General features: G+C 47.4%; 1 protein-coding gene across 1 annotated transcript in view; it reads right to left on the minus strand.

Annotated features, from left to right (window-relative positions):
* ARL3 (ARF like GTPase 3) overlaps positions 1 to 17,788 on the minus strand; it is an 89,800-nt gene that overhangs the window by 34,694 nt on the left and 37,318 nt on the right. The window contains exon 5 of the mRNA XM_075348604.1: positions 13,533 to 13,718. Within this exon, the coding sequence (XP_075204719.1) occupies positions 13,533 to 13,718 (186 nt within the window). The remainder of the gene's footprint in view (positions 1 to 13,532; positions 13,719 to 17,788) is intronic.

The raw sequence follows: 17,788 nt of genomic DNA on the forward strand, positions 1-17,788 counted from the left end.
GAGCCCTCTACATCTTCCACAAGCTTCTAACTATGGAATCCACCTGAGTGCCATTTCTCCGATTCTATAAGACACGGTCCACACAGACTCTCCAGATAAGCACCTTGAAAAAGGCCCAAAAAGGCCGAAACGTTAGTCTCTGGACATCTGTATTATTCTTTTTTACATTTTTTTCTGCTTAAAAAATAAAAAGTGCACTTAAATTGCAAATATCATTCTTTGGACTCCTATTATTTCCCCCATGGTGTGCCGAAAAATAATCTACCTTTATTTGACTTCTTTTCTTCGAGCACCCAACTTTTCGAGTGAGCAGACATTACTCTCTAATTTGAATTCTCTGCGCAGGCACGAGATTTTGCCCGGTGATGTGGATGATGTCACCCGCTTCAGGTGTTCAATACCTTTTCCCTGTGGACATCTATGGTTTGATTTCTTTGCCTGTGTGGACTGGATGGGTTGTTACTGGCATCTGGTGAGAAATTACCCTGGAAGAGACGACACCAGGGTGCATTATGTGAAGAAGGCACATCGACGGAGGCAGTGAGATGCCTTGGCCAATTTCCTACTGGAACACCTTGGGTTCTGACATTCATTAGGAGGTTACTTTCTTTGACCACCTGCCTGAACATGGCAATGGTATGTGTTCCCTACTGGCTGTGACCCTTTTCAGCAGAGTAATAAATCTGCCACACAACAAAAATTGAGGTCAAGATGGCGATTTTTCCTGCAAACTGCCCAGATCTCAGTGTGGAAAGATGAATCCGATTCATGGAGGCTGCATCTCACAGCTTACAAGAAAAGGACCTGAGGCCACATAAGGTGTTGCAGTGTCCATGCTCGGATATGTCAGAGCTGGCACAATGGGGGCGTACCCCATACTAGGACTGTGGTTTTAATGTTCTGTCTGATGTGTAAATGGCTAATCACTGATCACTGTGCTGCGAGTCCCATCCCACACTGTTTTCGACGCTTTGTAGAAATTCTCCTACATTAATTAGACACGATCACGTGATTACATAAGGGGGCTACACATGGCTGGACGCTCTGCTGAGCTCAGGATGAGTTCCCCAGATATCCCAACTTCAGCAACAATCAGCAATGCCGTTTCTTCCCTTTGCCCACTGGGGCCAATAAGACGCCTGTAGTCCTAGCTGGAATTCAGAGCACACCGAGCATCTATTATAGAGCCGCTCCTTTAAACAGAGGACACTTATGAAAAATGCATACTGCCAGGGAGCTGTAATGCAGGCGGGCTGTATGTATTTTTCATTAGAATCCTTTATCAATATGGTAAACCTATTTGGAGCACAGAGACAGACTGTGTGTGAAAAGGGAAGGGGGAGATGAGAGGTTGAGTGAGAAAGGGAGGGAGCGCGATAGAGAAGAGACACGCAGACAGCTGTGGAGCCAGTGAATGCAAGAAAGGCAGTCACAGTGACAGGCTCAAAAGAGACAGCCAGCTGCTCGTCACATTCATATTAACATTAAAAAAATAAAAAATGGGATGCAGAGAGGCTTAAAAGGAAACGTATGCGCTGCGTAGACTGTATACCGGACACATTGAGGGGCAGAACAAAGGCAATAGATAGGCAGGCATCAAAGACATTGGAGAGAGTGGCTGAAAACAATAGGAAGCAGCGCACAGGTCACCGGCACCCATGGGAGAAACCCTCAACATCATGAAACGGGAATAAATATTTACGCTTCGTGTGCTGAGAAAAGCAGCAATTCCACATCGACGGCAATCCGTAATATTACATAGTTCAATATATCGTTGGTGTATAGGACGTATATGTCTTTTGCAAATGGAAGATATCAGAAAAGGGACAGGATGCATATTTCTGCATTAGCCGTGCTGGGTGGGTGACTACCGGATAACAGGGTCAATGCCACACACAGGATGAGAAGGCAGAATCAGATATTATATGCGTTATATAATAGTCACATTCCCCACTATACCTGCACACGGCGTGTGTGTACTGCCTCCCACACATTTCCACAGTATTGTTGTGGTTCCCGTTGCTTCTGCTTTCCCCATAGGAACAGAATGTCCTGAGTGGGCTGAAATGTATATATCTCAGCTTGTGCACCAGGGGGGTAAGGAAGACACAGCGGGTCGGAAACATGCAAATCATTCTGAAGATCGATGCTCAAGAAGGCTTTTCATGCAGATTGACGTTTCCTGAGCCATACGATTAAAGGGAATGTTTCGTCAAAAAATGACCTATTATTTAAATCAGGTGTTTATGATAAATATATTTTTTAAAATTCTTGTCAGAAAATAAATGGAGAGGCACTTAAGGAGATATGAAAATGGCTGAGCATGGAACCTCTATTCTCCATACAGATGTGAGTCTTGGGGTTCGGATTGGCCTGTATTAGACAACTAAAGTAAATCCTGTGCCTTTAAATTCTCCCATCATTGGCTCCTCACTGCTCTGTTGAGGTCGAGTCAGACCAGTTTATAGCTGCAAGTTCTTAAAAAACCTGTGAGACAGAGACCCGGATTCCAGCGATGAGTCACTTACTGAGCTGTTTGCTGTTATTTTTAATAAAATCACTGTTTTTTGTGTAAGGGTACTTTCACACTTGCGTTGTTTTCCTTCCGTTACAATCCGCCCCTTTGGAAAACAGCGGAATCCGTTAATGGATTCCGCTGTTTCCCATAGACTTGTATGGGTGACGGATTGTACCAAAAGGACCTGCGTTGCTTCCGCTGGGCGACGCTCCGTTGCTTCCGCCCAGCGGGAGGAACGCAGCATGTAACGTTATTTTGAGCAGTGGAATCCTCTGGATTTCACTGCGCATGTTCTTTTTTTTTTTTTTTTTTTTTAAAAATCAAACTTTATTTTGGCTCGCGGTGGCCGAACGTTCAGCTGAGCGCCCGGCCGTCGGCAAGCGACAGCGCTCAGCTGATCGACCGGCCGCCAGCATGCCCGGCCGCCGGCAAGTCACAGCAGTCAGATGAGCGCCCGCCCGCCGGCATGCCCGGGCGCCGGCAAGTGACAGCACTCAGCTGAGCGCCCGCCCACTGGCATGCCCGGCTGCCGGCAAGTAACAGCGCTCAGCTGATCACCCGGCGGTCGGCTGCAGGGAGCGATCAGCTGATCACCCAGCGGCCGGCAAGTGACAGCGCTCAGCTGATCACCCGGGTGCCGGCTACTGGGAGCGATCAGCTGATCACCCGGCGGCCGGCTGCAGGGAGCGATCAGCTGATCACCCGGCGGCCGGCTACTGGGAGCGATCAGCTGATCACCCGGCGGCCGGCTGCAGGGAGCTATCAGCTGATCACCCGGCGGCCGGCTGCAGGGAGCGATCAGCTGATCGTTCACAATAGTGTGCCGCTGGTAAAACTGTAAGTTCACGACACTGATGTCCTCAGCGCCACATGACCCCGCTAGGCTCCACCCACTTTGCACTCCGCCGCCAGCACACATGGCTCCGCCCACCTGGCACTCTGCACACATGGTCCCGCTAGGCTCCGCCCACCTGGCACTCTGCACACATGGTCCCGCTAGGCTCCGCCCACCTGGCATTCTGCACACATGGTCCCGCTAGGTTCCACCCACCTGGCACTCTGCACACATGGTCCCCCTAGGCTCCGCCCACCTGGCACTCTGCACACATGGTCCCGCTAGGCTCCGCCCACCTGGCACTCTGCACACCTGGCACTCTGCACACATGGTCCCGCTCGGCTTACCTGCGGTGATGAAGTCCCGACCTCAGCGCTGTCACTGTCCTCCATGGCCGCCGCTTGTCACATCACCTTCTCTCGCTTCAGACCCAAGACTGACTAGCGGTGATGTCACGGGTCTCTCGCGATACTTGGCTGTGAAGGTCATTGAACTCAGTGACAGGTGCTGTCAGCAGTGCAGGAGATCAGCGCAGGTAACGTACCTCGCTGACAGCAGCACTTGTCATCCCCTGCAGTGACCTGGGCTGACCCATTGATGTTACCTCAGGTCACTGCACTGCTCTCCCAGCCAATGGGGAACATCCTGCTCTTCATTGACTGGGACAGTGTGGATCGTCATGGGAACCGCTTGGATTACAGCAGACATGGATTTGTTTTTCTTTCTAATAAATTGGTTAAAGAGGGAATGTATTGGGGAGTTTTTTCTAATAAAAATGTGTTTGTCGTCTATTTTTTTTTATTACTGGCTGGGTTGGTGATGTCGGGTATCTGATAGACGCCTGACCTCCCCAACCCCAGGGCTTGATGCCAGGTGACATTACACATCTGGTATTAACCCCATATATTAACCCGTTTGCCACCGCACCAGGGCACGGGATCAGCTGGGGCGAAGCACCAGGATTGGCGCATCTAATGGATGTGCCACTTCTGGGGCGGCTGCGGCCTGCTATTTTTAGGCTGGGGAGAGTCCAATAACCATGGACCTCCCTAGTCTGAGAATATCAGACCCCAGCTGTCTGCTTTACCTTGGCTGGTGATCCAATTTTGGGGGGACCCCTACGTGTTTTTTTTTTTTTTAATTATTTATTTAATTTAAAATAACAGCGTGGGGTGCCCTCAGTTTTGGATTACCAGCCAAGGTGAGGCTGCCAGCTGTGGTCTGCAGCCGTCTGCTTTACCCTAGCTGGCTACAAAAATAGGGGAAACCCCACGTCATTTTTTTTTTTTTCATTTTTTTTTGGCTAAATACAAAGCTAAGCACCCCTTAGTGCCACATGAAAGGCACCAAAGGGTGCAAAATTACAAAATGCAGGAGAGTGGGACATTGTGTCTTTCTGCCATTATAATGACAGAAAAGACTGATATGAAGTACACAAGCACAAGAAAATCACCAGAGCGCTCTACGCTGTGAAAAGCAGTAGAAAATGGCACTGGAGTGAACATGTGACCGCCTCATGTAGGTTGAAGCTATGGATCCTGGGTAAATTTATGTATTTTCCCTCCTTCAGTTTTTTTGCAGCACACAAAAAAAACGGAAGGCACATGGATGACAAACAGATGACATACGGACCGTCTACGGAACGGAAGCCACACGGATGCACCCGTGAAAAAAAACAGACTGTTTTTTGCAGACCACAAAAATAGATCGGTCGTGTTAATGTAGCCTTATTCTGATCAGCCGTTTATAAACAGCAGGCAGAAATAAGTAAATAACGCCCCCCAGCGTCAGAAAATCTCTGGGGTTTCAGGGCAAGCTGAGACCCTGGAGATCATGATTCAGGACGTTTTTTCCGGTCCCCGCTCACGTGATCACAGGTATACACCGTATACCGATGATCACGTTACAGTAAATGACAGTGTCGGTAAAAAATGATTTATCTCCCATCTGGCATGAACAAACATGATAAATCTCCTCCCCGGTCCCCTCCGGTCCCCCGGTGTCGCCAAAGTGCCCCCCCTGATGCCCTCCCAGAAATCCAAGATGGCCGCGCGCACAGCAGCGCGCCGGCCGCATTCACCCTACTCCTCTGATTTCTGTCGCATGTGCCATGACACATGCGACAGAAAACTCCTCCCCAGGCCCTGCCAGGTCACCCCCTATAACCCCACCGGTGTTCCCCGGTGTCCCACGGTACCTGTGCAGCGTTGATCCCCCCACGGCCCTCTCCTTCACAATAGACGCTGCCGCATGCACAGAGCAGCTGTCAGCTCAGCTTCCTGTGTTCAGACATAGTGAGTGGTGGTTATGCATCTGTAAGCTAAATGGGCGGCACGGTGGCTCAGTGGTTAGCACTGCAGTCTTGCAGCGCTGAGGTCCTGGGTTCAATTCCCACCAAGGACACCATCTGCAAGGAGTTTGTATGTTCTCCCCGTGTTTGCGTGGGTTTCCTCTGGGTACTCCGGTTTCCTCCCACACTCCAAAGACATACAGCGCTATGGAATTAATAACGCTATATAAATGAATAAATTATTATTATTACTGCAATGCCCTGCTCATGAGGTATGGAACATAATTGATCAGGAGAGCTATATACTACATTTCCAAATGGAGGCATTTGATTTTATAGTTGCCCTGCTGAACGACTACCAAACATGAGAGTCCGTTATACGCCACAAGAAAACACATCTAAATAGCGAGCTCTGTTGTTTAGTATTCATTCAGCTGGATAACTGGACTTAAAGGGGTATTCCATCTCCAAGATCCTATCCCCAATATATAGTAGGTGGAATAGCAATAATATCAGCAAATACCAATATTTGGAAATGTAGAATAGTTCTCCTGATTAGGCATGCCCTTACCTCATGAGCAGGGCATTGCAGCTTTGGTAGCAACCATTACGACATGGACTCTGCTGCTGTGAACCCGGGGAGAGTGAGTGCAGATTCATTGCACCCACACTCCTCACATGAAGGGTCTTGCACTCCTAGAAAATGGGGGAAACGTTCCCTGAGTGTCTCCCCCCCATATTCTAGATGGTCCAGAGTCGTTGTGGGACCCCTTTATTTTTTTTCTTACAATAAATTGGTGAAAGAGGGAATGTTTTGGGGACTGTTTTTTCAAATAAATTTCTTTTGTCGATTTTTGTTTGTTAGTACTGACAGTTTATGATGTTGGGTGTCTAATAGACGCCATGACATCACAAACTGCTGGGCTTGATCTCAGGTGACTTTACAGCTAGTATCAACCCGATTTATTACCCCGTTTGCCACTGCACCAGGGCACGGGATGAGCTGGGGTGAAGCACCAGGATTGGCGCATCTAGTGGATGCGCCACGTCTGGGGTGCCTGCGGCCTGCTATTTTTAGGCTGTGAAGGCCCAATAACTATGGACCTTCCCACCCTGAGAATACCAGACCACAGCTGTCCGCTTTACCTTGGCTGGTGATCCAATTTGGGGGGTACCCTACCTTTTTTGTGTAATTATTAATATTTATAAAATAATTATAAAAAAAGAGCCTGGGGGGACCTCCACATTGGATCCCCAACCATGGTAAAGCTGCCAGCTGTGGTTTTCAGGCTACAGCCGTCTGCTTTACCCTAACTGGCTATCAAAAATGGGGGGACCCAACGTCATTTTTTTTTAACTTTTTTAAATAGAAAAAATTAATGGGCTTCCCTGTATTTTGATTGCCAACCAAGGTAACGGCAGGCAGCTGGGGGTGGCAACCCATAGCTGTCTGCTTTATCTGCGCTGAGAATCAAAAATACCGCGGAGCGCTATGTCATTTTTTTTAAAGATTTATTTTTACAGCACTGTGATGTCCAGCAATCAAAATACAGGGAAGCCCATTTTGTTTTTAGTTATTTAAATAAATAATTAAAAAAAATATATATGGGCTCCCGCTGCATTTTTTGTATTGCTAGCTAAGGGTAATCCAAGCAGCTACTGGCTGCTAACCCCCACTGCTTGGTGTTACCTTCACTGGCAATGGAAAATCCAGGGAAGCATTTTTTATTTTTTTTTGCCAGAAAACTACAAAAAAAGGACGTGAGCTTCGCCATATTTTTGTATGCTAGCCAGGTATAGCAGGCAGGTGCTGGAAGAGTTGGGTACAGCGCCAGAAGATGGCGCTTCTATGAAAGTGCCATTTTCTGAGGCGGCTGCAGACTGCAATTCGCAGCAGTGGGGCCCAGAAAGCTCAGGCCATCCTGTGCTGCGGATTCCAATCCCCAGCTGCCTAGTTGTACCTGGCTGGACACAAAAATGGGGCGAAGCCTACGTCATTTGTTTTCTAATTATTTCATGAAATTCATGAAATAATAAAAAAAGGGCTTCCCTTTATTTTTGGTTCCCAGCCGGGTACAAATAGGCAACTGGGGGTTGGGGGCAGCCGTACCTGCCTGCTGTACCTGGCTAGCATACAAAAATATGGCCCACATAATTTTTTCAGGGGGCAAAAAACTTCTGCATACAGTCCTGGATGGAGTATGCTGAGCCGTGTAGTTCTGCAGCTGCTGTCTGTATGGAGAAGAGAAGACAGCAGTTGCAGAACTACAAGGCTCAGCATACTCCATCCAGGACTGTATGCAGAAGTTTTTTGCCCACCAAAAAAATGACGTGGGCTTCGCCATATTTTTGTATGCTAGCCAGGTACAGCAGGCAGCCACGGACTGCCTCCAACCCCCAGTTGCCTATTTGTACCCGGCTGGGAACCAAAAATATAGGGAAGCCCGTTTTTTTTTAATTATTTCACTTATTTCATGAAATAATTAAAAAACAAATGATGTGGGCTTCGCCCCATTTTTGTGTCCAGCCAGGTACAACTAGGCAGCTGGGGATTGGAATCCGCAGCACAGGTTAGCCCGAGGTTTCTTGGCGCCTCTGCTGCGAATTGCAGTCCGCAGCCGCCCCAGAAAATGGCGCTTTCATAGAAGCGCCATCATCTGGCGCTGTATCCAACTCTTCCAACAGCCCTGAAGCCGGGTGGCTTGCTGGGTAATAATGAGTTAATACTAGCTTTGTTTTACTAGCTAGTATTAAGCCAGAGATTCTTAATGTCAGGCACGTTTGACCCGGCCATTAAGAGTCTCCAATAAAGGGTTAAAAAAAAAAAAAAAAGACACCACACAGAGAAAAAATACTTTAAATAGAAATAAATACACAGACACATTAGAGACTCCATCTTTATTACCCCCTGTCAGCCCTCCACGATCCATGGTCTTCTGTCTTTCTCGTTCAACAAATGCAGCTCTGCTCCATCACTGCTGCATGGGGGAAGACGCTGCTTCCCGTGCAGCCTTCACTCCGTGAGAGATCAGTGCTGCTGGCTGTTAGCGGTAACAGCGGTAACGCTGACAGACGCGTTACCATAGCAACGGTGCTCCGATCATGCGATTCCCGGAGCCGCGGTTAGCGGTGACGTCACCGCTAACTGCGTTGCTATGGCAACGGTGATCTCAGTTAATGACCGGCTGTGTCAGCCGGTCCCTAATGGAACGGGGAGTCGACCGTGTGCTAGAGCATGTCGCCGGTACACGGCGATACACAAATGTGCACCGTGTAACGGAGAGTGCAATGACAGGACCTAGGACAGGACATGACGTCAAATCCATGTGACCAGTCTGTAGCCAATGAGATAATAGCCACGTGACTGGTCACATGGCTATTTTGACAACGTCACGGAAGGTCCTGTCAGTGCTGGTTATCGGGAGAACGCAGCGATCATCGGAAGGAATAGTGACAGGAAACAGGGTGCAGGACGCATCGCGGGCACCGGTAAGTGTTATGGCAATGTTTATTAACTGTATGTGTACATTTATAATGCATTTTTATGTGTTTGTGATTGCCTCCCATTATTTCCTATTGGTTCGAGTTCGGTTCGTTGAACGTTCGCCGAACCGAACTCGAACGGGACCTCGGTTCGGCGAACCGAGCTCGAGCCGAACCGCGGCTGGTTCGCTCATCTCTAGTTATTACAGTCCGTTTAACTGAGGTATCACACACATTAGTAACGGACCCAGCCAGTATACACACCCACGGCTTTCAAGGCTGTTACCTTCTACAAAAAATTTCCATCAGCTTTTCAGGAGCTTGAGAAGAGTTTCCACGGATCCTTAGAAAGACTGCCTCTCTGAGATCACCAACCGGGTATTGTGCCTTGCTCTCAGGCACGGACGCCGGTGAGTCCAGATCCCAGGAGAACTCCTGCTCCCTAAGTGCAGAGCGACCACAGGTTCCATACTAGTGAGGTGTCGGTCGCAAACGATCCGACACAAAGATCCGGCTCCCTGCTGTGACTGACAGGAGCCGGATCCCCAGTGAAAGCCACTACATTTTCTAAACGGCTCTTTTCGCCGCTAAAACCCTGCCCACCCGCGGCTAAACCCCGCCCACTCAACAAACTAATTGGTCCCTTGTAAGTGGGCAGGGTTTAGCCACGAGTGGGCGGAGTTTCATCGGCGTTACTATAATCTTAAATATGTGTTCACCTGGGGTGAACACATTTATTAGGGAGCCAAGAACGATCTGAATGAGTCGGCTCTTTTTGATGATCGGAGCCATGGGAACCAGATAACCTAAAAGAGCCGGACTGCCCATCACTATTCCATACACCTGGCCTCCAAGCCAGTGACATCATGGGAAACTGCAGCTGACCCTAATGCACATGGACTCCTTCCAGGGTGCCTCCAGGAAGTGAAGTCCTTCCAAGCACCCAGAGACCATGTGACCAAACAAAGTCTTTTAAATCAGACCAGGAATGTAATTATCCAGACCTGTCCATCATACTGGCTATTGTTAAAGGGAACCTGACCCTTAAATACAATACCAAGTCTTGTGGAACTACAGGTCCCATAGTAACATTTTCAGTTTAATATCGCAAGGGACCTTCTCCAGTGCGATATATAGCGACCATTGACAACATTGGCGGTCGCTACCTCACATTTGCTGCAGATCTAGCATTTATACATAGCTCATGACTATGCTGGACTACCTGGCAGCAGAGCAACTACTGTAGTTCTCTAATGCTAATCTACTGCTGATTAAACAGTGATTTTATAAAAAATACACTATGCAGCTCACCAAGTGACACACTGCTGGAATCAGGATCTGTGCCCCTACATTATGCTGCTCTCAGAGTAGGTGGCAAAAACCTAGTTTCATTACTAGGTGATATGTTGCATCGGAATCTTCCAACAGAAGACGTTATCCCTACAACACACATTATTGACACCTCTCACCCTTTATTAGGTCTCCATGAGAGCCACGTGCACAAGCGTTGTATGGCAGCACATAGACTCTGCATACTATGGAGCCACAAGGACTGTGTGTGCTGCTGTATGTGGGAGTATATCTACCTAGAAAACATCCTTAGAGGATAGGATACCTCCGTGATGCAGTAAGGAGCCACGCGCCACAGGAACTATAAATTATAGACATGTACAACACACAAAGATCGAGAGCATGAGGCCCTGACAAAGCAGAACGCTACTTAAAAGAGAATGGGGCTAAATCATCCCCCAAAAATACAAAAAAAATGGTTCTGAGGTTTGAAAAGAAATCTGCACAATGGGCATTACGTACAAATTTGGGGCAAGGGCAGGATGGGGTTGTGGCTATGCCAGTATGTAAAATCCATCCAGCCCTTGAATGGAGTAGCATTTCCAGGGTGGCACATGGAGGTACAGGCCACTTAGAGGAGGCAGCGAATCAATTAAGTGGTGTGCGCCTCCTAATGAATTTGGCGCTTTCTAGTCTACAATATTGGGTGTAGTGCGAGCGTGCGCTGTGCCAGTCTTGATGGATCGGCCCCTATGTATCTCATTATGGTAGCCCTGACCATTTCATTATCGAGCATGTTCTGTTATATTACATTTCCACTGCAGCATTTCGCGCTGCCTCTTCAGATTTGTTGGCCAGCTTATTTTAAGACTCGCCCCCATAATTGCATCTAATGGACAAAACTTTATCTCCACCATTTCAAATGAGAAATCTGTGACTTCCTTCCGAATTTTGGTACTTTACTGAGCGGCACAGCCCTTCTAATTCTGTGACATAGGAGTAGATGTGTTAAAGGGATTCTGTCACTACGTTTGAGGCCTCTACACCCCCAGCATGTCCTAATGAGGCTCCTGTTTAGAGTTTCAAACATTCCCTTGTCAAAACTCTCTCTCCCGACACGGAGTACTAGTAAAGTAGTAAAAATGAAGTATACATGTGTATGTACAGAGATAGATGACGCCATTGGCAATGGGCAGATGAGCAGATGTAGTGGAGGATGCTTCGCCTTGCTTCACTGCACAGTCCCCGGCTTTATATATACGCAAAGCGCTTGTGTCGGCTGTCGCTGGATTGTTCTCCCAAACACACAGAAATGATAAGTTACTTTACTACCTAATGCGGAATCAGTTTGACACGGGGGCGTGTTTGAAATGCTAGACCTCAGATACATAAGAACATACTGATAGTGTAGTGACCCCAATCCTGTTAATAGGACCCCAATAAGGTTGATAGCCCCATCTAAGCTTATAATCTTGGTTCGGTAAAAAAAATAAAAATAATTGCAAGTTTCACAACTTAAAGCCAAAGCTTGTGATGTTTGGAAAATTGTTTACTTCCAAAGTAAAACGCACAGCCTATAAAAATGCAACATCTGTAAATACGTGTCCCTTGCGAGATCAGCTGATCAAGAGGATCCCGGCACCCCAGACCATGGGAATCAATGGAAAATGAGGCTGGCTGCCAGAAGGGAAAAGGCTCTTAGATACTTTAGCACAGACTGATAGTCGCGAGCTTGGCTGTCTGTCTAATGTTTATGGGGGCCTCCGACTCTCCTCCAACAAACGACGTTAGTTTCACGAATGTGTCACGGCCGGATGACGATCCAGTGGCAGTGAGTGTTAGAAAATCCCACAGAGATTGGCAGCACGTGTTGTTATCTGACAATTCCCTGTTTCTGCAGCAGCAGACTATGATCCTGGGAAGCTGTCAGCTTTTCCTCTCTGTTGCCAGCCTCTGACTTCCTTTATAAACCTTAACCTAGAGTAGTTTGGGTGCGGTTCATAGTTGTTCCTGGATGTGGCCTGCAACGGTCGTCTTCGCTTGTTGTTCCAAAGACTTTTGTGGTAGCTGCAGCTAAGAGAAGTGTTTGACGTTTGCTATCTATGTGGGCTCAGGTGGTAGCATTTGTGTTTCCCCTGTATTGTTTCCTTTGCTCTCCCTTAGTATTAGTGGTGTTGACAAGAGCGCCTACCCATCCTCCATACTTAGCGCTCAGATCACGGTTTGCCTAGGGTGAGGTATTATTGCTTGGCAAAAGGTGCGGAACCTGTATAGGGCTGGTGAGGGTAGTGAGGGTGAGCTGCAGGTGTTTGTCAGGGGTCACCACTTCCCCCTTTCCCTAGCGATAGGGTATTCCTTTTCCCTTCCCTTTGTATTGTACTATACGGCTGGTATAGCTTTTATCCCAGGACATGAAACTTCATTAGATTAGGATCAGCATGTCAGATTTCAGGCTGCCCTTTTCTTCTCAGTGAGATCAGCCACTGTCGGAGGAGTTTGGTAGCAGGTCTCTTGAATGAAGCAAAAAAACCTCAAGATAGATAGATGTCGGCCAAACAACCGTTCAGCAAAAAGCTATCTATTGTGTATGTGATCACTTATTTCCTAAGGCTTCTGCCCTGGAAAATTCCAGACTAAAACGGACAAACTTATTTTTCGAACATGTTTTATTGAAAATAGAATTGGAGTAAAAACCAGTGAGGGCACTCATAGGGTTAATACGCTAGGACATAGAGAAAAATTGGATAGATGAAAGCTCACCTTATTGAGCTGTGCTACAGTAGGCACAAGTCCAAAGAGGGCATTAAGACAGATGTCGCTGGATGTAATCGCTGCCAGTGTCCAGGCTCCTCACTTAGGTTTGCCAGACCCTACTGGGATACTAATGGTGCTTCACAGGAATAGAAAGGTGTAATTAAATACTATACAAAGGAACACTGTAGAAGGCGCAGATGACCAGCAGATAGTGCTCTTTGTATGGTTTTAATTATACCTTTCTATTGCTGTGAAGCCCCATTGAAGGAAACTGTGCGGAATCAAAGGATCAGTAGAACGACAAAAAAACTGTATATAGTTACTATATTATCTGCATGTAATAATATTACGGGGTCACTCACCTGTACTCCCTCTCCTGTGAGGGCCGAACACGACTGAATCTGCCAGACTCTGTCCCTGATTGTGTGCAAATTTAGGCCTTCAGCGATTTCAGAGGCCGGTGCAGCCGTCAGTAGGTCCTGTTTATTAGCAAAGATCAGCACAGGAACTCCGCTCAGTTTCTCCTCGTCCAACAGTTCTGCCAATTCCTTAAACATATAAAACAGGTAAGAGATTCGTGACCGGACGTTCGCTCTTTTGGGTTTTTGGCCACGCGTGAACATACCCTTAGGCTATGTGTCCACGCTGCGGATTTTGCCGCGGATTTGCCGCGGATTTACCGCGGATTTTCCGAAAATCTGCAGCAGCGGCACTTCCAAGCCATTTCAATGGCATTTTGGAAATGCTGTGTCCATGCTGCGGATTTTTCCGCGCCGGATTTGCCGCGGATTTTGATCCGGAAAAATCTGCAGCATGTCAATTATCGTTGCGGATTTTGGTGCGGATTTTGGGTATAGAATGGGGAAAAAAAAAAATCCGCATCAAAATCCGCGGCAAATTCCCGGTAATCCGCGGTAAATCCGCGGCAAAAATAAGGTGCGGATTTGCCGCGAAAGTCGCGGATTTTCATGCAGAAAAATCCGCAGGTACATTCTACCGTGGACACATAGCCTAAGACATAATGGATGTCAAAATATAAACCCTTTATTTTCCGGGGGGGGCTGGCAGTTGTGTCGCCCCCTTCTTCTACAGCACATGTGCATGGCCATGAGTTTAATTGTGGTACCTAAGGGTCGTTTCACACATCCGGCATTTCGCCAGATTGACGGATCCGGTACACTCCAGTACAGTGTATACAGTACAATGGCATCGCGGCTGTCATGTGACCAGAGCTTGCCGCGATGCCATTGTACAGTATTAACACTGTACTAGAGTGTGCCAGATTCGTCAATCTGGCAAAATGCCGGATGTGTGAAATGGCCGTAAGGCCTACGTGGTCATCCAGATGAAAAAACGCTATGTAGATGCTTGATGTCGACTCAGCCCTTTAGGGGGATGCGCTGTTGACAATGATTACTAAGCAACATAAAAGATGAGATCAATGAGCAATTAATCATTTGCTGCCATGTTTATACTACCAAAAGATCGGGAACAAACATTCTTACAAATGTTTGTTCTACAGACTAGCAATCCATGTAGAAGAACCTTTCAGGGTTTGTACAAAGTTATGGCGTTATCCTCAGACCCGGTCCTGTTTGCTGCTATTCTGAACACGGAGTCCCCACCGATCCCGATCTAAAGACCACCAACTGAATGGAGCTCTATTTATTCTCAATGGAAGTGCTAAATAGCAATATATATCACACCTTGGTGCAAACAGTTAAATGCCTAACATGTCCATGAACTGGCTCTACTCTACAGGTATTGTCCCCCCCCCCCAAAGTTTAGAATAGTATAAAATTAATAAACTGAGTTAGATATTACCAATCCTTCGCTACTTTTCCACCTTCACTTCCCGACTCCCCACCCCGGTCACTGTACCCCGGCCTCTCTGAAAGATATTCTTGGAAACACAGACATGTGACCGCAGCAGCCACTCACAGACTGTAGAAGAAACCAGTGAGGTCACTACTACGGCATGTGATTGGCTGCAGCAGTCACATGTCTGTTTAGAAAAATATCATTCATAAAGACCAGATAAAGGGTAAGACGTGTATTTGCCGTTTCATAGTACTCTAAGCTTGTGATAGAAGGTCAACACGGTAGCAGCTGATTTTGTAAGGCTCGCTTCACATCAGCGGTATTTTGCCGCACAACCGGATCTGTCACAAATGCATTTCAGTTCCATTCTTTTGCAATGAAATCGCGGCAAGATGCGGTCACATGTGGTTGTGTATGATGCTTGTAACCGCACGTGACCGCATCTCGCCGCAATTCCATTGGAAAAGAATGGAACTGAAATGCATTTGTGACAGATCCGGTTGTGCGGCAAAATACCGCTGATGTGAAGCAGGCCTAACTATCATCGATCCTATAAGCATCAGGTATTTTGTGTGTACATGAAGTCTGCTGTACAGAATTAGGTACTTCTGATTGTGATGAGAGATAATAAGGGTAAAGTACAGAAATAAGACTTAAAAAGAAAAATACAACTAAAATATGTGTGAAATAGTGATGAGCGCGCGTGCTCACCACTGCTCAATACTCGATGGAGCATTCGGCTGCTCAGGTACGTTCATTACTTATAATAATTTAATTAATAATTTTATTCATTTATATAGCGCTATTAATTCCACAGCGCTTTACATACATTTGCAACACTGTCCCCATTGGGGCTCACAATCTGTATGTCTTTGGAGTGTGGGAGGAAACCGGAGTACCCGGAGGAAACTCCCGCAAACACTGGGAGAACATACAAACTCCTTGCAGATGGTGTCCTTGGTGGGATTTGAACCCAGGACCCCAGCGCTGCAAGACTGCAGTGCTAACCACTGAGCCACCGTGCCGCCCGTGATACTTGATTGAGTATTGGGAGTGCTCGAGCGCCATGCTCTAGTTCCCGCCCCGCATGTTTTGCGCATGTTATACGGCCAATCAACATGCCATATATGGCAATACCGTAGCCATGTTGGCTACTGGCATTACTGTGACGGGCCAGCCACATCGCATCATCAGGTCTTATATGAGACCCGGGTGCGCGATGTTCTGCACACTGTCCTATAGAAGCCGTACAGGGAGAGCTGATCTAGGAGGGAGAGCTAAGATTACAGCAGGCATATAGGCAGGGTTGAATTGCACAAGTCGTTTTCAGGGCTACATTCTGTCCTTTCTCTACTAATACCGGAAGGTTTGCAGGCATATATATTATATACCCAATTTAAAATGTGCATGGCGTGTGGTAAGGGACGGGGAAGTGAACGTTCTGCTGATGGTAGTGCACGCAGAGGCCGTAGGCCAGATAATACTGTACTTGCTGCGGCAGCACAACAAACATGCTCATCCACAAAACCTAGGTAGCCATGACTCGGCACTGGGTCACCAGCTGCCACTAGTTTTCCCAATGCGTCGTCCCAGCCTTAAAGCAGCACGTGGTCCAAAACCTCACCCGTGCCTTGACCAACTGGAAAGGACCACTTAAGAACAGACATGTGGACAAGGGACTTGTGCCAAGGGACGTAACATTTTTCTGACAGCACACTTGGTGAACTTTGTTGATGCCGGGACAGAGTCGGACCCTGGGAAGGCACACAGTTGCTACCGATGTAGAGGAATGAGGCCTTCGTTCTATTAGAGTTTCCTCCACCTCCTACACCAGTTTTTGCACCCCCTCTTCCTCTTCATCCTCCATCTTCGAATTCTCATGTTGGATCACGTTGTCCATATCAGTCGCAAGCTGGTAGCACTGCCTCGGTGAAGCGGCAACAGGCTCTACTGAAACTAATGTTTAGGTGACCATGAGCACAACGCGGCAAAGATGTGGAAAGTTATAACAGATCAGACAGATCTGTGAATGTCGCTGCTGAACCTACAACCAGGCATAGTTGCGTGTGATAATGGCTGTAACCTGGTGGTGACTCTGAAGCTTGGCAAGCTTGCACACGTACCATGTCGGGCCAACGTATTCAACTTAGTGGTTAATCAGTTTCTGAAAACCTACCCAGATTTGCTTGAGCTACTTGTGAAGGTATTCCGCATGTGTGCACATTTTCGCAAGTCAGCTACATCTGCCGCCAATCTGGCAGTGCTGCAGCAGCGCTTATAAGTGCTTTCTCGCTGACTGGTGACCATGCGCTGCAACGCCACATTACACATGTTGGCAAGGCTTTGTGACCGGAAGAGGGCAGTAGTTGACTACCAGCTACAACATGCCCGTCGGTATTCCGGTCAGCCTCCGCACATAAGAACAGACAAGTGACCATGGATGTCTGACATCTGTGAGGTTCTAGGTTAAACTTTGTGGAATGAATCAAGATGGTGAGAGGTCATGATGCCATATTCAGTGTATCTAACGCTTGCTGCTCACAATTAAAGGATAAGCTCTGCATGTAGACCAAGTGGAGACGGAGGAAGAAAGTATGCAGGGTGATACTACCCATCCCAACCTCATTTTATGATCACCTAATCTGCTCTGAGATAAGGAAAAGGTGGCTGAGGAGGAGGAGGAGGAACAGGAGATGGTTGGCTGCACTACAGAGGGTTTTAAGGTGGCTTTACACGCTACGATATCGCTAAAGCAATCTCGTTGGGGGTCACGGAATTTGTGACGCACATCCGGCCG

Source organism: Anomaloglossus baeobatrachus, chromosome 5 (assembly GCF_048569485.1).
Source record: "Anomaloglossus baeobatrachus isolate aAnoBae1 chromosome 5, aAnoBae1.hap1, whole genome shotgun sequence".
Classification (NCBI taxonomy): domain Eukaryota; kingdom Metazoa; phylum Chordata; class Amphibia; order Anura; family Aromobatidae; genus Anomaloglossus; species Anomaloglossus baeobatrachus.